The 20,327-nt window shown below is 43.6% G+C and overlaps 1 protein-coding gene and 1 long non-coding RNA gene across 2 annotated transcripts; one reads left to right on the plus strand and one right to left on the minus strand.

Annotated features, from left to right (window-relative positions):
• The first annotated feature begins 541 nt into the window (after positions 1 to 541).
• kcp (kielin cysteine rich BMP regulator) lies at positions 542 to 19,556 on the plus strand. Its single transcript, XM_077744462.1, has 44 exons — positions 542 to 840; positions 1,190 to 1,716; positions 2,153 to 2,222; positions 2,834 to 3,084; positions 4,112 to 4,280; positions 5,940 to 5,998; positions 6,091 to 6,184; positions 6,289 to 6,371; positions 6,508 to 6,604; positions 6,673 to 6,752; positions 6,820 to 6,905; positions 6,989 to 7,079; positions 7,150 to 7,249; positions 7,395 to 7,480; positions 7,547 to 7,640; positions 7,778 to 7,927; positions 8,126 to 8,232; positions 8,305 to 8,398; positions 8,904 to 9,077; positions 9,142 to 9,224; positions 9,319 to 9,412; positions 9,505 to 9,687; positions 9,843 to 10,013; positions 10,102 to 10,275; positions 13,992 to 14,074; positions 14,150 to 14,240; positions 14,325 to 14,407; positions 14,473 to 14,646; positions 14,734 to 14,913; positions 15,148 to 15,241; positions 15,311 to 15,484; positions 15,568 to 15,650; positions 15,965 to 16,085; positions 16,185 to 16,267; positions 16,357 to 16,456; positions 16,531 to 16,619; positions 16,685 to 16,787; positions 16,854 to 16,996; positions 17,198 to 17,370; positions 17,442 to 17,553; positions 17,609 to 17,710; positions 17,776 to 17,940; positions 18,326 to 18,626; positions 19,120 to 19,556. The coding sequence occupies exons 1-44, from the start codon at positions 735 to 737 to the stop codon at positions 19,338 to 19,340; spliced, it is 5,898 nt and encodes a 1,965-aa protein (XP_077600588.1). The 5' UTR covers positions 542 to 734; the 3' UTR covers positions 19,341 to 19,556.
• LOC144215498 (uncharacterized) lies at positions 13,908 to 17,121 on the minus strand. Its single transcript, XR_013330442.1, has 5 exons — positions 16,877 to 17,121; positions 16,169 to 16,638; positions 15,322 to 15,527; positions 15,146 to 15,233; positions 13,908 to 14,937 (listed from the first exon to the last, which is right to left on the minus strand). It is a non-coding gene; the product is annotated as an uncharacterized LOC144215498 (long non-coding RNA).
• Positions 19,557 to 20,327: the final 771 nt, after the last annotated feature.

Below are 20,327 nucleotides of genomic sequence, written 5' to 3' on the forward strand. Positions count from 1 at the left end.
GGAATGAGTCTTATTATTTATGCATTTAAAATCCAATAAAACACACCCGATACATTGTAAATTGTTGCAAATTGTTTTGTGGACCTCTGATTTAGACTCCATAGCCCAGTAGACCCCAATTTAACAACCATGTTCAAGGGCCACAACTTGCCTGAGTGTGTTGTTGTATTTCCACACCGCACATAAATCCAATTTAATGTAGTGGTTAAGTTATATACAGTCGAACTACAGTATGTTAAATGTTTTACGATGGTGACATTTTGACCCTGGAACAAATGAATTTGATAGCATTATTTCCTATGGGGAAAGAGAAAACATGTGTTTCTTCTCCAATGGATCTCATGGCTCCTCTCCAGTCTCCACACCAGGTTTAGCTGATAGCCAAGGGGATTGAGGAGAAGGGAGTTAGAGAGAGTTTGGGTGGGAGGGAGGAATGGCTGAGTGAGATTCAACAGTGCAGGCCCGTGATGGGTGGAGAGCGAGCAAACAAGGGGAGCAAGACGAGAGGGGGAAAAAAACTTTGGGGAAGTGCAAAGACTGCTCACTCACCTTGCAACTAACTCCTCATGAGCAGAAGAAGAAGAAAGAAGACAGGAAAATTAACAGCCAATGTGGAGTGGAGTGGTTAAGGAAGTATGCTGTGTGTGGCCCACTGAGGGAAGAAGAGATCCAGATGTTGTCTGTCCATGTGCTCTAGAACATCTCTATGTTGAACGTCCAAAGTCAATCATATCATGGGATCTGAGGCTTTTTGCGGGGAGACCATGGAGAGCCTCCTTGTATTTTTGTTGCTGGTGGCAGGGTCTTCACAGGGACGGAATGCTTCGGATCACGGCAGCGGTAAGTGGATTTTCTTATTCATTTAAATTGCATGTAAATAGAATACAACACATTGTTGATTTATTATTTTTTCGTGAAAAAGAACCCATTGAAATGACTTGATGTGAAACTATTAATGTAATAAAATTTAAATGTAATAAAATGTAGTATATAAAACTTGAAAATATAAGACAGTTTGTTTTACCCTATAAAAATAAATTAGGATTATTCCTTACATTTGGATCATCGTTTGTGATTGATGGCGCATTCCATTTTGATTGAGAATATGATTATTTGAAAATATGAACGCCCCCCATTGCCGTGTCAATATTCCAGCATAACATAACTTGTCGCACATGTGTTTCCCCAGTCATCGACCTCCTATCAGGTCTCGACGTATCCCTCTCAAAGAGCGGTGTGTCCAGACTACCCAGTCCCACGGGAGCCGTGTACAGATTCCGTCCACGATCGCCTCACCTGACGCTCCCCGCCGAGTATTCCCGCAAGCTCAGCTCTGACCTCCAGGGAAGCATCGGCTTGCATTTGGTTGGCCAACAATTGCAGGGCGCCAACATCACACTTTTGTCTTTCTCCACCCCGTCGTCCGACATTCTTCTCCGGCTCACGTCCTCCACCACCGAGGACGTTCTCCGTTTGGACTACCCAATGAAAAGGGGCATCCGGGGCCTTCTTTTACCCGGCGCAAACCCCTTTTCTACGGGGGAATGGGTGCAGTTGGCTGTCAGCCTTGAGCCAGACAGGCTCGTTTATTTTGTGGACTGTCGAGAAGTCCAAGTGGTCCTCATAAAAGCAGAGGAGAGGTTTCAGCTGGAATTGCCGCAAGATGTTGTCGTCACCCTGGGAAGCACGCCAGGAAGAAAAGAAAGCAAATTTACTGTAAGTTTTTGCACCGATGACCTAAGCAAGGTCTTGAACTGAATGATGATTCTTTCAAATTCTTATTTCAGGATCACAATATGAATTGGAATGTTTCCTTAATCTTTTCTAGGATAGTTAGTGATCACAACTGTTACAAGGCTTTTAATTGTTTAAAACCTTTTGCATGCCATTGATGCCGATAGACATTAAATTCATTTAAACTGGGAAGCTAAACTGGCTGGGAATGTAAATGTTTCAGTACCATTGACAGAGCTAGAGGTCCAATCCAATTTTACTGGGAGGGAAGAATGCACATTTGTTCATTTGTCCCTCCCAGTTAAAGTTAAAATGGATTGAACGCCCAACGCCATTATTGGCAGCTAATTAATTCAAAGAGTGACATGTAAGGGTAAAAAAAATTGTTAAATTTTTTTTAATTTTGATTTCTTTACAGGGACACCTCAAGAAGGCAGAGATTTCAATGAAGGCCTATCAGACACGCCCTTGGCATTGTAACATGAAGGGTAAAAATTTCCATCTTTTTAAAGAAAAAGGCATCTTAAGAATGTTTGAATTGAAAAACGTGTTGTATAAATGGGTGGTCTTGTTTGTTTAGGGCTTTTTTATATATTCATAAAATATAAAAAATATTCACAATTCTAAGAGTAATGGGTCATCAAAATAATTTTAAGAAATGACAAATGAGATCAAAAAGAAAAACTTTCTTCAGCTTTGAGAGAAAAGTGACCCAAATACTTTTTATTGGACCATGACCATACTGTATGTTAGAGAGCAGAGCAGACATTTCGAGACGCCATCTCTTTGTTGTCGTTAGCACGCCCGTACTTGTGCATTTTGCCGTGTACACCACAACACATGCTTAAGTGACAATTTAACAATTTCAGTGTGCCGAAGGCCACGCTGTCTGTCATTTCCTGTCTCTTGTTTACATTTTTAACGTCTTGTCTTTCCATCAGCGACTACACAAGCAGTTAACTCAATTAACTCTGCTTGGAAATTTTCCTTGGCCTCGGGCTAAGAGTTCACCCAGCGATACGTTGACGTGCTGGCCCTTAATGTGTTTTGAATTAAAATAAAGCAAAGCTGACGTGTATTTTTCCTCCTAATTCTGTAGATGCTGCGCACGGTGGCGATTCTAACAATTTTGCTAAAGCAAAAAGAAAGCAGAGAACGCCGCTCCAGAATGTTGATAATTCACCACACAGTATCCAGAGTGAGCAGCTGCAAAGGGGAGTGGTCCTGGGGCCACCAGGACTCCCGCAAGGGGAGAAGTCCACTTCCCAGACCCACCAGGATGAGGGTCTTCGCAGGCTGGAGAGCAGGTTGGAGGACCTGACTCGTATGGTGGACTTGCTCCAAGTTCAGGTGGAAAATATACATTTTTTCATGATTCCATTCTGTGTTTAATGGATACAGTGTACATACCCACTCAAGCATTAGAGGTTCCATGCTTTTCAATGAAAACACTGCTTTTAATACAGTAATAATTTAAAAATGAATGCATATGGCAAAGTTTTTTTATTGGCCTACAGTAATTTATGAAAATATATTTGAATAGAGCCCACACAAGAAGGTTGAGTTCAACCTTGATTCTCTTGCACGTCTCAGCTTCAACAAAAGATGGAGCTAGTGCCTCTCCATTAGGGGTCAAAAGCTGACTTAATGTTAAAATGGATGTACGATACTATAGAATTTCAGTTGTGAGTCTCATTTCCAGGCGAAGTACTGTTTACAGTGTCTACATCAGTGATTTTCAAACTTTTTTGGGCCACCGCCCCCTTCACCGCCGGGCCAAAATGCCAACGCCCCCCTCTTTACCCCTTTCCAACGAACGAAGCTTAAATAAATAGAAGACAGGCGCCTCAGATATTATTCGCTAATTTCGTTTCTTTTAATAGACCAATGCGCAGTTCACCTCGAATCATAAAAATTGATAGCTGATGCATTAAGCCGGTGGCTGTGCGCATACGTCTGTGGTTAAGCGTTGCCGGCGCGCTATTGTGTGCTCCTCTGCGGCTGACTGGATGGTGGTGGTTTCCCCAGTCGCCTGCATCGACGATAAACTCGCGACAATTAGTGATATACGGTATATGCGCGCTGCTCGTGAGCGCTCGAGCAGACAACGTTTCTTGTTTCAATAAAGCTTGTTTTTTGTCGACTTTTTATTACAGACAATCAATTTTTCCGGTCTTTCTACAAACACCAACGTCACATTTTACTGTAATTGCTCCATCGCCCCCTTCACTATTTCAACGCCCCCCATTCGCCTGTTTATTCGTCAGCGCCCCCCTGAAAGTTCACACCGCCCCCCGGGGGGCGGTACCGCCCACTTTGAAAACCACTGGTCTACATTGTCTACATTACCTACATTGTCCACATTATCTTATTACAGAATGAAGAGTTGCAGTCGCGTGTACGATACCTGGAAGGATGTGAGTGTGTGCGTCGATCGTGTGTTTGGGACGGTGGCGAGGTGGAAGATGGCCGACGCTGGCAGACCGACGTCAGCACCGTGTGCACCTGCACATCCGGAAAGGTCACGTGTCGAGCCAACATCAGAGGTAGCTTTCAACCCCCCCTCCCCTCACACTTCCCGATCAATCAGTCTGTAAAAAGTCTTCATTTCTGTGGTCTCAAAAGTGAACCCACAGAATCCTGTAGAATACGCAAACTGCATTACTACATACCAGAAAAAACTACACTCTAAATTGCCTTGATGTATGAGTGTGAGCGTAAATGGTTGTCCGTCTCCTTGTGCCCTACAATTGGCTGGGTGTCCCCCACCTGGTGCCTGAAGTCAGCTGGGATAGGCTCCAGCACCCCCGCGATCCTCGTGACAAGAAGCGATTCAGGCCTTTTTTTGTTTTAATTGCTTTTCTCTTACTTTAAATAGATGGACAAAGGAGGGAGGGTGTTAAGACAAAAGTCCCTACATAGTAACAATGGCCTTAATCCTCTGTGATAAATATGGACTCAACAGTTGGAGTGTAGATCATGTTTCTAATAATAACAAGCTGTCTAACAAGTGTGTCCATTTAGGAAAATTTAGAGGACAGTGTCCTTTTGTAGAAGCAATCTGGCTAGGCGGTTTCCTGGCAATCTAGCATAGTAGTTGCATACACAAACCCTTTTGTGAACACCCAACCATTTTTACATAGATATTGTGCTTGACAGAACCTTGTTTCCACTTGGCCTCCTGTATAAGTGGATCCTCACATCCCTGTCATTGTTGTCAGCCCTCTGCCTTCTCTTCCGTGTTTCCATTTAAATGTTTCTGCGTGTCGGCCTGAAGAGTCTCCAGATGTGGCCTCTTCACACACACACACACACATATACACACACATATACACACATATACACAAACACACTTTGATCTCATTCATGCTTGCTTTGCTAGAGGAAATGTTTATTGCCTGCAGGCAACGCCATAGTTTTCGTCTCTTTGTGATTACGACTTCCCTTGTGCACACAATTTAAGTCATTATCTCCCAAAAGTTCAAGCCAAGAAAAAGTCATTCAGTAACTGCAGAGGCATTCATGTCAGTCATGTGTGTGTGTGTGTTTGCGTGATGTGCAATCTATGGGAAATCCCCCAGATTAGTGTGGTCCTGTATTGAGGATATCCAGTTTGAGCTTAATTTGCTACTCTCATCAAAAAATGTTACATTTAAGGTAAAATACTGGTAGAACTGGTTGTCAGAATTTTAATGTGCATGAATTTTTTCTTTGTTTTTACCCTTCGAGGCACTCATTTAAGTCATTGATGCCAATTTTGTCTGTATGGGCGAATACATATATTTTATGAATGTATTTTTTACTAATATAATTGTTAAATGTATTAATGATGATAGAATTGATGTGAAGAAAGACAATCATGTTTAACAAAAAAATCTTGACCAAAATTAGTCACTTGGCCCATAGTGTTGAATTTCTCAGGTTTAAAAACCAACAACAACAACAACACTTTTTTTAGATTAACAAAAAAGTCACTTATTCCATAAAGGGTTAACGGATTTATCTGTCAAGTTTTGAATAGCCGCCCATTTAGTAACCACCGTCGCCGAAAGGGTTAACAAATTTGTAAATTAAATGCCAAAACAGCATAGTCTTTGTGAATATAGATTTTGAAATGAAAATCATGGCATCGCAGAAATCCCTCACAAAGAGCGTGCAGGCTACTGAATGGTAACTGCAACCTAATACTTGTATGTTCTCCTCAGACTGTGAGCAGCAAGACACTAAAGTTCATAATGTCTCCCACAGCGCCAACACCTGTGAGGTGAGAGTTGTAAACAGTACGCCGCACACTTGTAAAATGTGAGATTTGAAGACAGACTATAGTTTTTTTTTATCCATAAAATGTCTTTACAGGAGGGCGAGAGGGATTGTTCGGCAGTGCCTTGCCCCCCGCTGCCCTGCACCCGCACGGAGAGCATACCCGGGGAATGCTGCCAACGATGCATAGGTAACACATTTATTTTAAGCCCATAGTCATCATGAGATCCCAAATTCGTTCTGAATTAAACATTTTACAGTAAAATGTTATTGAGTTTTATAAATAATCACCAGGCTGCGTATACTCTGGCGTACGTTATGAGTACGATGCAAAATGGAGGCCGGCGGAGAGTCCATGTGACGTCTGCCATTGTCTGGTAAGTGGCTTTCATTTGGACTGTATCCTCACAAAGTACTTCAAATCAGATGATGGTAATGAGGGAGCTTTTAATAGTTGTGCTTGTTTGTACCGCCCTTAAAATTGGACCATTTGACGCTCTGTCGTGCTCCCAGGGGGGTGACGTACGCTGCGAGAGGGAGCCCTGCCCACCCTTGCCCTGCACCAATCTGGCGCCTCCTTCGGAAAACTCCTGCTGTCCTGTCTGTCAAGGTTCAAATTTTTCGTCAAGTCAACGTAGATGTGTGTTTTGTCCAATTTTGAGCGTGTGTGTCTTTCAGGCTGTGTTGTGAATGGGCGCCTCGTCCCAAATGGGGCTGCCATCCCAACAGGCGATCGATGTGAACAATGCTCATGTGTGGTACGTTAAATAACTCACACTAGATTATTTCAAAGTGAATGAGTACAGAGACCAATCTCTGTTTCAGGATGGAAATGTGGTATGTTTACCTCATGCGTGTCCTGCCCTGTTTTGTCAAAATCCTGTGCATCGTGTCGGGGACTGTTGCCCAAGGTGATGCACCCGCCTATAAATGATTAATTAGTAAACTCTATGCATTCAGTACATGTAGTATTTGACATTTCTGTGACTCGTAGGTGTGATCAATGTGAGTATGAGTCTCGAGTGTACTTGGACGGACAGAAGTTTGCGTCGACAGATGACCCTTGTGTCCAGTGCCGTTGCTCGGTGAGTTGCCGATTGCTTTAAAAGAGGTACATCTGTTATATTGTCATGTTGTGTGATTGTTTTTTGTCAGGCAGGTGAAGTGTCCTGCGAGCGCACAGAGGCGTCGTGTCCTGTGACACATTGCAAACAGCCGGCCAAACGCAAGGGAGAATGTTGTCCAACATGCAATGGTTTGTCAATGATACTTTAGTGTTCTCCTAAAAAGAGAAGGAAAAGAGCCAATTTTCTGTATAATTAAGTTTTTAAAAAAGTACTTAGGGATATAAGATAATCAGCTTTTGTCATAATCTTAACTTTTTGAAATGTCTTTGACAGAGTGTGAGTTGGACGGACGGGTGTACGCCGATGGAAAAGTCTTTGTCCCACCTGGAAGTGGACCCTGCCTGCAGTGCAGGTGTAAGGCAAGTCCACACAGTCCTTTTCTCCCATTCGACATCATTCTATGATGCGCTTTTGCCACGTTACAGAGCGGAAACGTGGTTTGTCATGAAGAAAAGTGCCCACCCGTCAAATGTTCCAACCCCATACGAGAACCACATCGATGCTGCCCTTTCTGCAAAGGTACACATGCAAGAGTTCATGTTTGATGTAACCACTTGGTCTTTTTATTTCTACTTATTACATTTCATTAGTTTAGTTTTCATTACCAATGCATTCATGAACTTTATCATATAAAATAGTGTACTTTCTCTATGCAGCATGCCTGTTTGAGGGCTCCGAGTACAAAAACGGCTCCAAATGGGGTGCCGGCGATCCTTGCTCCAGCTGCACGTGTGTAGATGGAACCCCCCAATGCACCCGCCTTCAGTGCCCACCTACCAACTGTTTGCATCCGACCAAAACCACCGGTATATTATCTTATGAAAAGTCCGTTTTTGAATGTGAAAAAAATGATATAAAAGCAAGACGTCTTTTACCTGGCGAAAAATGATCAAAATGTAGTATGTATCATTTTAAGTGGGGAAAATAAACCTCCCATAATAACATTTGTCAATTGAAGAAAGTATGAAATTCGACATATCTAAAAGATAAAATTTGCATCATAGGCTCCTGCTGTGCTGCGTGTGACAGCTGCACGTTTCTTCAGCGTATCTATGGCAACGGGCAGATGTTCGGGACCCCCGAGCGACCGTGCCACGTCTGCACCTGCCTGGTGAGCGTTGGATCAATCTTTTGACATGGCACTATACTTCCTGCTGAACCCGCTCCTTCCTTTCGCTTTCAGCACGGCACGGTGGAGTGCGAAAAAAGATCTTGCCCGAGGCTCAACTGCAGCAACCCTCAAACGATACCAGGAGAGTGCTGCCCCAAATGTCCAGGTGACTAGAAAGGTGTTTTTTTTTCCATAGCATTTCAATAGTAACGAGTATAACAGGAAAGATTTTCCGTTAGAAAAAAATCTATTTTATTCATATTTATTCATTATATTTGATTTGGAGAGTTTGTCTTAAAGCAAAATCTAGATTTTCAACAAAATTCCTAATTATTTTGATCAAAAACTAAATACAGTACAATTGTAAGATGAAAAAACAGATGTTAAAAACTCATGAAGACTTCCATTTGATGTATGTATGTATTTTGGTCAATAAAATAATCAGATAAGAATATCTAATAGTATTTTAGCTATTTTTTCATGAAAAAGATATTGTATATATTTTAGAGTTATATAAAAAAACTTGATTCTTCATGTAAATAGATTAATAATAAAGACAACTAAATGTCCATGAGGGAAAGGAATTCGATCAAATGGACAAATAAATGCGACCAACCCTGTCGAGAATGGAACCTCATGAGCGTATTGACACGTGTCTTTTCTTTTTCAAGACTGTCTGTTGGAGAAGCACATATTCGTGGACGGTCAAGCCTTCCGCAATCCGTTAAGCGCGTGCGAGGATTGCAAGTGCGCCAGCGGCGCCGTCGACTGCCAGCGAGCTCACTGTCCTCGGCCTCATTGTAATGCTCCTCTGCCGGGGACGTGCTGCAGGAACAACTGTCACGGTGAGCGGGTGGACGCAACCACATTAATAAGTTGCTTGATTTCAACGACTTTCTACCATTTCAGGATGCAGCTATGGCGGGAAAGAGCATCTGAATGGTCAGCAGTTTGCTCATCCTACCGATTCATGCAGGACATGCAGCTGTATTGTTAGTATCTACACTTAGGGGCAGTATGAAAACAGCATTTTTTGTTGTTGTTTTTTAGTGTACTTTATAAATTGTGGATTTTTTCTTCCTGCAGAATGGAAATGTCCAATGTCTTATGACAAGATGTCCACCGCTATCATGTGCCAACCCAACTGTGTCGCCAGGGGAGTGCTGCCCCCAGTGTCCAGGTAAGAAACTGTGAGCAAAAGTTGTTAAATGATGCCTAGTGCTCAATTTTTAGGGTTCATTTTAATTTTAAAATGGACTTATTTGTCCACAGTGCCACCGTTAGACTGCGAGTCGGAGGCACAAACGTACCGGCACGGCGAGCGCTTCTACTCGCCGTCGGATCGCTGTCAGTTATGCTCGTGCACCAATGGCACGGTGCAGTGCCGCAGGAGGCCGTGTCCCTTTGCTTCCTGTTCGCACCCTGTCACCAGGGACTGCTGTCATACATGTCAAGGTAAGAAAAATAGCCTTGTATTGATCCTCATTTCCAGTCAAGCCATACATGAATTGAACTCATCAGTTGCCATAGATCCAATTTTATTGCAAGGATTAGTCATTGAGCCAGCTGACATCAATTTTTATCACTTTGATTACCAATATTTCCCTCAGGATGTCTGTACGAAAGTCAAGAGCGAGCCAACGGAGAGATGTGGGACGACAATTCGGACTCCTGCGCTGCCTGCGTTTGCCAGGAGGGCTCGGTCAAGTGCGAGAAGAAGCGTTGCCCCCCGAGCAACTGTAAGCACCCCGTGCAGAAACACTGCTGCACTTCCTGCGATGGTGAGCAAAACATCCTCAACATCTTTGATTTTGAAACCCATGCAATATTTTTTGTGTACCATCTTGTGTAATTGGCCACTATGTCCAGGCTGTACATACAATGGGAGAGAACACGCCGATGGCAGCGAGTTTACTGATGACAAAGACCCCTGTGCCCTGTGCTACTGCTATGCTGGCGAGGTGGTTTGCACCAAGGTGCCCTGCTACGGGGAGTGTCGTCATCCCTACAAAGCACCCGGACAATGTTGTGGGGAATGCCACCGTAAGTGGACGTCAAATGGGGATTTAACAAGGCTTGGAAATTGGGGTGAAACATCTGCCTTTTGTCTAAGTGGCCTGGGTTCGAATCCCGGTTCAGAAACTTTTTCCACTTAGTTGTTTCTGTGTACTTCTTGTCAAAATACTCAATTGATTACAAAGGAAAGTGTGGTCACTTGGTGGCGCAGAGGTTAGATCACTGGACTCCCATCTGGGTGACCTGGATTCGAGTCCCGCTGTTGCTGTTTGGCTGATCACTACACCATGTAGTTCAGTAAATGGAATAAGAAAAAAAAATATTTTTAATTTATATTAAATACTTAGTCATACTTTTCAGTAAAAGGTTTTATTATTTATTATAAGACAGTTGGTAGGGGCCACTTTATGTCGCTTTTTAATTCAAAAACGACATAGTATAGTAAGGCTTTTAGATTCAAAAAAATGACATAGTATAGTAAGGCTTTTAGATTCAAAAACGACATCGTATAGTAAGGCTTTTAGATTAAAAAAAATGACATAGTATAGTAAGGCTTTTAGATTCAAAAACGACATAGTATAGTAAGGCTTTTTGATTCAAAAAACGACATAGTATAGTAAGGCCTTTTCTTCAAAAAAACGACATAGTATAGTAAGGCTTTTTGATTCAAAAAAATGACATAGTATAGTAAGGCTTTTTCTTTAAAAAACGACAGTTTAGTAAGGCTTTTTGGTTCAAAAAATGACATAGTATAGTAAGGCTTTTTCTTAAAAAAACGACATAGTATAGTAAGGCTTTTTGATTCAAAAAACGACATAGTATAGTAAGGCTTTTTGGTTCAAAAAATGACATAGTATAGTAAGGCTTTTTCTTAAAAAAAACGACATAGTATAGTAAGGCTTTTTTTCTTAAAAAAACGACATAGTATAGTAGGGCTTTTTGATTCAAAAAAATGACATAGTATAGTAAGGCTTTTTCTTTAAAAAACGACTTTGTATAGTAAGGCTTTTTGATTCAAAAAATGACAGTATAGTAAGGCTTTTTCTTAAAAAAAACGACATAGTATAGTAAGGCTTTTTGATTCAAAATATGACATAGTATAGTAAGGCTTTTTTTCTTAAAAAAACGACATAGTATAGTAAGGCTTTTAGATTCAAAAACGACATAGTATAGTAAGGCTTTTTCTTAAAAAAACGACATAGTATAGTAAGGCTTTTTGATTCAAAAAACGACATAGTATAGTAAAGCCTTTTCTTCAAAAAAACGACATAGTGTAGTAAGGCTTTTTGATTCAAAAAAACGACATAGTATAGTAAGGCTTTTTGATTCAAAAATGGCATAGTATAGTAAGGCTTTTTCTTAAAAAAAGGACACAGTATAGTAATGCTTTTTGATTCAAAAAATGACATAGTATAGTAAGGCTTTTTCTTTAAAAAATCGACATAGTATAGTAAGGCTTTTTCTTTAAAAAAACGACATAGACTATGTCGTTTTTTTAAAGAAAAAGCCTTACTATACTATGTCATTTTTGAATCAAAAAGCCTTACTATACTATGATAGTATAGTAAGGCTTTTTGATTCAAAAATGACATAGTATAGTAAGGCTTTTTCTTTGAAAAAACGACATAGTATAGTAAGGCTTAAAAATGACTTAGTATAGTAAGGCTTAAAAACCACATAGTATGGTAAGGCTTTTTCATAGTATAGTTAGGTGTTTTTCTTTTTGAATAGAAAATTGTTCATTCATATTCTATATTGCGCATCTCTGCTTGAGGCCAAAGTGGTGCAGAGGTTAACTCACCCGTCTCCCATGTGGGCAGCCTGGGTTCGAATCCCAGTCAGAAAACATTTTCTCTTAGTTGTTTCTATGTACTTGTAGTCAAGACCTTCAAATGATGATAGTGGAAAGTGTAGCCAAATTGTGGACTAGTGGTTAGCTCACCTGCCTCTCGTCAGGGAGACCTGGGTTCGAATCCCGGTTGGGATACTTTTTCACTTAGTTGTTTCTGTAGACTTCTTCTCAAGAAACTCAAATGATTACAAAGGAAACTGTGGGCACTTGGTGGCGTAGTGGTTAACTCACCTGTCTCCCGTCTGGGAGACCTGGGTTCGATTCCCGGTTGTAACACTTTTTCACCTAGTTGTTTCTGTGGACTTCTTCTAAAGAAACTCAAATGATTACAAAGAAAAGTGTAGTCACTTGGTTGGCGCAGAGGTTAGTTCACAGGACTCCTGTCTGGGAGACCTTGGTTCGATTCCCGGTCGAGACACTTTTTCACTTAGTTGTTTCTTTGGACTTCCTCTCAAGAAACTCAAATGATTACAAAGAAAAGTGTAGTCACTTGGTTGGCGCAGAGGTTAGCTCACAGGACTCCCGTCCGGGAGACCTGGGTTCGATTCCCGGTCAGGACTCTTTTTCACTTAGTTGTTTCTGTGGACTTCTTGGAAAGACACTGAAATGATTACAAAGAAAAGTGTAGTCACTTGGTTGGCGCAGGGGTTAGATCACTGGACTCCCAACTGGGAGACCTAGGTTCGAATCCCGGTTGAGACACTTTTTCACTTAGTTGTTTCTGTGGACTTGTACCCAACAAAACTGAAATGATTACAAAGAAAAGTGTAGTCACTTGGTTGGCGCAGAGGTTAGATCACTGGACTCCCGTCTGGGAGACCTGGGTTCGATTCCCGCTGTTGCCCTTTGGCTGACCACCACACCAAGTAGTCTGGAAATGGAACAAGAAAAAAAAAAAAAAGAGAAAAACTTTTTAATTTTTATTAAACACTTAGTCATACTTTTCAGCAAAAGGTTATATTCCGAACTGCCTTCGGCAGTTCGGAAGAATGTTGGAGGGACCTGTCTGTGCAAAAGGCGTTCTCGGGTCGGCCTTCGGCCGACCCTCGACCGCTTGCTTGGTCAGTGAACCGCCGACACCGGGAAGCGAACTCACGCTCTCTCGGTGCAAAGGCGAGTGTGCAACCCACTACACCAACTCGTGCCCCACTTATACATAGGTGTTGAAACATTTTATCCAAGGAATTGGGATGAAACACTTAGTCATTTTTTGGACAAAATGCTTCATCCACCACTGAATACTTATTCAGTTAGACACATAGCCATTAGAACTTATTCTTTTAACTGAATAATATTGGGAAAATCTTTGCCTGCACCGGGATTTGAACCCAGGACCTCAGAGGCGGCAGACTGATGACTTAACCACTGGGCTACCTCCCTGTGAGAGAGAGCAGTAGTACTTGTACCTTTACCTCGTTCACTTACCAGAATAATATTGGGAAAATCGTTGCAAGCACTTGGATTTGAACCCAGGACCACATAGGTGGGAGACTGATGACTTATCCACTGGGCCACCATGCTGTGAGAGAAAGCAGTAGTACTTGTAAATTTATCTCATTCATTTACCTGAATAATATTGGGAAAATCTTTGCAGGTGCTTGGATTTGAACCCAAGACCAAAGAAGCAGGAAACTGATGACTTATCCACTGCGCCACCAGTCTCCTATATTAGGCAGTAGTATTTGTTGTTTTGTCTCTTTTCACACCCAGATCATACTTAGTCCTTTATTGTACCTTCAAGTGGGAAAAAGCAGTTGTTTTTATTGTTTTGGCTGTTACAAATATTGGTATATTTAGGCTAGTTTATTTTTATCAGCCCAATAGAGCTTGGCAGTATGACAGTAATGAGTAAATGACACTAATTCTCCAAAAATGTCATCTGGGTTGTCAGGCTGCTTTTACAATGGGGTGCTGCTCGCTAGTGGACAATCCATTCCTGAGCCGGGGGACATTTGCTCCGAGTGCACCTGCCAGGTAGCATCTAACAAATACACACATTTGTCCACTTTACTTTACGATTTCACACACAATATGTGCTTTTGCTTTCAGTCGGGAACCGTACGCTGCGGAAAAAAGTCTTGTCCGGTGACCTTCTGCCCTCACCCACTGGCAGACGGCTGCGGGTGCCCCGTGTGTGACGGTAAGTCTTCCTTGGTCTCATTCTTTTAATACTGCACTGTTCAGATAATCAAGAAAAAGGATTGGAAATCTTAAATCCATCCAGGTTGCCACTTCCAAGGTATGGATTATATTGATGGACAAATCCTGACGGGAGGCGAGAGTCGTTGCCAAGAGTGTGTGTGCTCAGTGAGTAACACGACCACTACTTGGATACGTGACGACTCCAAACTAACGAGCATCGTTCTTCTCAGAGGGGTGAGGTGGTTTGCACGGCCAGAAGATGTCCGGCAATTTCCTGTTCTCATCCGGCACTGGACGGATGCGGCTGCCGAGTTTGCGACAGCTGCAACTTCGAGGGACGGGACTGTTTCAACGGAGAACGATTCCGCCATCCCATAGATCATTGTCAACAATGCGCTTGTCTGGTTGGTACTCATAATCATTTCACGTGAATGATGGTATTTCAGCGCCATTGATGTGGATAAACATACGTCTGAATGGAAATTGTGCAGAATGGTGGCGTGGTGTGCTCGCGCCATTCGTGTCCCAACGCCGCCTGCGCTCATCCGACGACGCCACCGGGCGAGTGCTGCCCCGTCTGCACCGGGACGTGTCGATATCAGGGGAGGGAGTACGAGTCCGGCTCGTCATTCCCCTCGCCTTCGGACCCCTGTGCCTCCTGTTCCTGTTTGGTTAGTCCGCTTCCCAAAAGCCACCTGAAATGATACCGGGTTGAATCATGAGGCAACTCATTGTGACATAGAGTGGTTTTAGATAAAACTAGTAAAAAGAAAGCAAAATATACAATTGAAAGTTTCTGGAGTGGTAGTTTACTCCGAATTCATTCCAAAACACTTTTTACTTCTCTGTGCATTCCTTCAAAAGTGTCAGAAATGTCAAAGGTTTGGTATTCACGTTACTTACAGGCCGGCGAGGTGCATTGTTCGACTCCACCGTGTCCCAAACTGCCTTGCCTGCATCAGGTGACCGAGCCCGGTGCCTGCTGTCCTCGCTGCAGAGGTAGAGAGTCCCAATTTGTTGACTTATCTCTTAATAAATTAGAGCGGCACGATGACGGTCTGCTGGCAGGTTGCACGTACGACGGAGGCGAGTACACGGAGGGAAGCAGCTGGTTTGCCGACTCGTCTCACTGTCGTAGTTGCATGTGCGTGGATGGCGTGACAACCTGCTCGGAAGTTCGCTGCCTGTCCCCGTGTAGCAATTTCATTAAGGTGCCTGGAGAGTGCTGTCCCCTCTGTGCAGGTAGTCGAGTAAATGTGGTCGTCCGCCATCCTGTAGTTGTTTGCTGTAAAAAAAAAATTAAAAAATGGGGTAATTTTTGGTAGACTGCGTGTTTGAGGGGAGGGTATACGGCCCAGGAGATAGCTTCCATCCAGCTGGAGACCCTTGTCAAGTCTGCAACTGTGAGGTTTGTGTGTCTTTTTATTATACTTTTATTTTTTTGTATAATGCTACTATTTCATTTAAAAAAAATATGACCCAACATTTTCCCTTTTAAAAGAATGTCCAATGTAGTGACCACTATCTCTAATGTTTGGTCATCTAATATGCAGTACTTTGCTGTTTTTGACACAGTAAACATTGCTATAGCTACTACATTCTAATTCAGTAACACAAGTTAATAATTTCATGCCGTTCCTCCTAGTTTAAAGGGTTGACCTTCAAGGGCAGCCAATGAGTTGGACCTATACTGTAAGTAACTCAAAGCATGTGTGCCTTCAGGTAATGCCAGACGGAGAACAACGCCTGCGTTGTTACCGAAAACAGTGCCCCAGTCTGGTGGATTGTCCCAAGAAGAATATCATGTTTTCTGCACCGGACGCCTGCTGTCCTATTTGCGCACGTCAGTACTCGTCATGACAATACAAACAAGGATCTTCAATTGGAATTCTTGACATATATATATATATATAAATACATACTTACATACATATTTTTCCAGAGCCTGTCAGCAATTGCACTTCGACAATCATCGGTAATGAAGTACTTGCCACTGACAACCCATGTTTTACCTGCCAGTGCAAAGTAAGGAAAAACATTATTTATACGAAAAAAATATCAAGAGCATCTAGTGAGGCTGTCTTTTGCTTTCTTAACGTCTCTGTGTTATGTAGGATTTAACGTGGACGTGCCTGGATCAAGGTTGCCTTCCCCTCACTTGTCCTCCCAGCGAGCAGTTCACCCCCGCAGATTCGTGCTGCCCGGTCTGCAAAGGTCAACAAACGTAATGCTTTTTGGCTGCCTGTCACAGTGACAAAATGCTTCACGTCAACCTTCCTCTGATGCAGATTGCGTACTGGAGGGGCAAAACCGCCGTGTCCCAAGTGGCAGCCGCTGGACGGACAGCCAAGACAATTGCGTTACTTGCAGTTGTAATGTAAGTGACTGCCTCCAGCCTGGCAAAAAAATCGTCAAAACGAATATCCAAGTGTGTTGTTTTAGTTGGGCTACATCGAATGCAACATCGAGGAGTGTCCATCCGAACCGTGTCCCAATGGTCACAAACAAGTCAAGGTAGCGGGGAAATGCTGCCACCAATGCCAAGGTAATAGACACAAAAAGTTATTTTAAAGGTTTCTGGAGTGATGACATGCACGCGTGTTTGTGTTAGAGTGGGGTATTTCATGCACGCACCAGGGCACGGTGTACCAATCAGACGAACGGTGGCAGGTGGACGAGTGCACCAGTTGCTCGTGCCTTTCTGGGGATGTGCATTGTCACACTGAACGATGCCCGCCACTCACCTGCAACACGGTAAGTACTATTTTACTCAACAAATACAATTTTTTTTCAAATGTTGCTCATTTTTGGAATGTTTTACAAATTGGGGAGGGTTGACCCTATCAAAAGGGGAAAATCTTTATTTAAAAGTAAATATTTTCAATTTTCAATATGAGCAATTTACTATGACGAACGTGGAAGTATTATACGTACTGCACCGTGTCTATTTTTTAGGATGAGATATTGGCAGTGGTGCCCGGCTTGTGTTGCCCTCACTGTCTCCCCCGGCCCGCCACGTGCATCGCGTTCGGCGACCCCCACTATCGCACCTTCGACGGCCGCATGCTCCACTTTCAAGGGGCGTGTACTTACGTCCTGGCGCGGGACTGTCGGGCGGGCGACTTCAGGTTAGTCGGTCCCCCTAGCAAAGGGGCAATTCGCACCCGCCTCCAACGACATCTCCCTTCTGCTCTCCAAGCGTGCACGCCACCAACGACGACCGCGGCCGTCAAGGGGTGTCGTGGACCAAGGAGGTGACCGTTTTCGTCGGTGACGTCGCCGTCCAGCTGCTGCAGAATTGGCTGGTGAAGGTGAGTCCCAGAAAAAAAAATCTTTTTAACCTTCGAGACACGGCGTCTCTCGCAGGTAGACGGGGAGGCGGTGACCTTACCTTTTCTCCGAGAACCGTACATCTACGTGGAGCGGAAGGCCAACACGGTCCTGCTCAATACCAACATTGGCGTCAAGGTGGGTTCTTCCAGTGGACCGCATGGGAAAGCGGACGTTATTGATGGTGCTGGGATGTCCCGCAGGTGCAGTGGAATGGCCGTTCCCACCTGGAGCTGAGTGTTCCCGGCTCCTATAAGGGACACACCTGCGGACTCTGCGGCAATTTCAACAACTACCACCAGGATGATCTTCGCATGCCCAGCGGACAGATTAGCTTTTCAGAAGCTGAATTTGGCAACAGTTGGAGGGTAAAAAAACAGAAACAAAAATATATATCTCTATTCAAATTACATGTGAAGCTAATGTCTTACTTTTGCTATGGACCGACATATGAAAGTTTTTTTTTTAAGTAGCATATAAAGTTGTTCAATAGTTAAGTTTAAATACTAAACAGCAATTAAAGGGATATAGAAGTCCTCAAAAGCTACAAATAACTTGTTAGTTGCCTGTAAATTCTGAAAAAGTACCAAATATGGCCTGCACAAAAAGCTTTAGTTTAGTTGCATGACTTTGCTTCAACACTAGATGGAGCTCTTCACATAAACAGTGCCTCGACTACTACTAGGCCTCAAACTACTTAAAACTCAAAATTGCCAGTGGATTGGACGTCTAACTAAGTGACCTTTTGTATAGGTGACCAACGGGAGCCACGCCCTGACGTCGTGCCGCCCGGGGGAGGACGTGGACCCGTGCAAGGAGGCGGGCTACCACGCCAGAAAAAACGCCAACGCTCGCTGCAACGTCCTCAAGTCGTCGGTGTTCCGCCCTTGCCACCGTGTGGTTTCGCCCGAGGCCTGGTACGCCGCCTGCGTCTATGACCTGTGCGCCTGCGGGGCCAACACGGACCAGTGCCTGTGCGACGCCCTGGAGGCCTATGCCGGACAGTGTCGGCAGGCCGGGGTGGTCCTGCGCTGGAGGGGACCCTCGCTGTGTGGTAAGTGGAGACATTTCTGCGGAAGTAAACGTACGATTAGTTTGAAGTAGGTTTGGCAAACGTTCATCATTCCTTACACTTCAAACGGATTAGACGGCTAGCTCCATCGATAAATAGCAGATGGTTAGACATTGAGAAAATAATTGAAAATTGGACTTTGCCCCTACCAACATGGCTGCCGACGGGTTTTTCAGAAAAGTACTTTCAGGGTTTTACTGCGATTTAAAATGAGTTTATCACCAGTAAACGTCCAATCTATGTGAAGTAGGGATTTCCATTATTTGCTGCCGAAGGGCTCTTTTCTTTTACGGCAGTATGTGTGGCTGGCGGCCATCTTGGGTGGGGCAACCGACTATTAGTTTAGTCGTTAGTTCTTCTTTTAGTGTCAATGGAAAACTACTTGGCCCACTCACTTCGAACCAATCGCAATCGGCAGGCTAAAAATGTCATTGCTCCCAAAACACTGGACATTTTCCTGGGTTTGTTTCCGCAGCGGTGGGCTGCCCAACGGAGAGGGGCTTGGTGTTTGACGAATGCGGTCCGCCGTGCCCCGTCACCTGCCTAAATGCCGCCGTGCCGCTGGGAGTGATCGAGAGCCACTGCTTCAAGCCCTGCGTGCCCGGTTGCCAATGCCCCGCCGGTTTGGTGCTGCACAACAACCAATGCGTCCACCCTTCCAAGTGCCCCAAAATTATCCACGGCGACCGCTCGTGACCGCCGCCTCGTGCGAGCAACAAACTCTGGACCAGACGGGCCCCACTATTTCACAGGATTAGACATTATAGACCGAGGGGTTGTACTTTAAATGGACTCCCACAACTTTGATCGTGGACGTGTATCACTGTCAAAATTTGACCTTTCACCATTTTCCAGCACTGGGCAATCTCAGGTTTTATATGTAGAAAGAATAAAGCTCTTCGTAAAAGCCCATGTGTGGACTGATATTTGATGCGGATGCCCTCACGGTAACCGTGGCGACGGCCTGGATAATTTATAGGAGGCGCACCTCAAAGCGGCTAAGGTCGGGTCATGTGGGAATATTTAGTTTGGTGGTTCTGTTGGGCTGGGCCCGTGGCTGCCCGACCCGAACCGGAACCACACACACGTTCTCCTCAAAGGACGGCGGTGGGCTCGACGACAAAGAAAGAAATGGAAGCGGCCTTCGGGAAGGTAATCACACTGAAAAGAAGCAGGAGGAGAAACACAATGTTAAAATATATCTCGAAAATGGATGAAGTCAATGTAATAGTAACATTTTTGTATTATAGTTCAAAAATTGTATTTTCCTTTATCACCAGTTAACTTTTTCTGATTGTCCTCTCAAAATAAGAACATAATTCTCCTGATGACCATGTTTTGTGTACCCTTTAGTTTCCGGGGGGTGACAATGAGTGGTCATGTGTTGGTGAACGAATTATAGATTTTATACTAGAAATGAAGAAAATAAAGGAGGAAAAAGGAAAGGTAAATCAAATCAAAATGCATTTCATAATCATACCAGTGTGAGCTGAGGCCTACTTTAGCTCCTTGCTCATGTTCCTGATTCTAATTTGCCTTTAGGTCTGCTGGGAAGTCAAACAGCTCAATGTGGGATGTCAGGAAAATGACGTCCCGGCCGTCCCTAAAGCTTCCGTACGCAAGTGTTCTCACCAAAGCGCAAAGGTATTCAGCTGAACACTGATAATATATATTAAGAAATGT

This window comes from Stigmatopora nigra, chromosome 2, assembly GCF_051989575.1.
Source record: "Stigmatopora nigra isolate UIUO_SnigA chromosome 2, RoL_Snig_1.1, whole genome shotgun sequence".
Lineage (NCBI taxonomy): Eukaryota > Metazoa > Chordata > Actinopteri > Syngnathiformes > Syngnathidae > Stigmatopora > Stigmatopora nigra.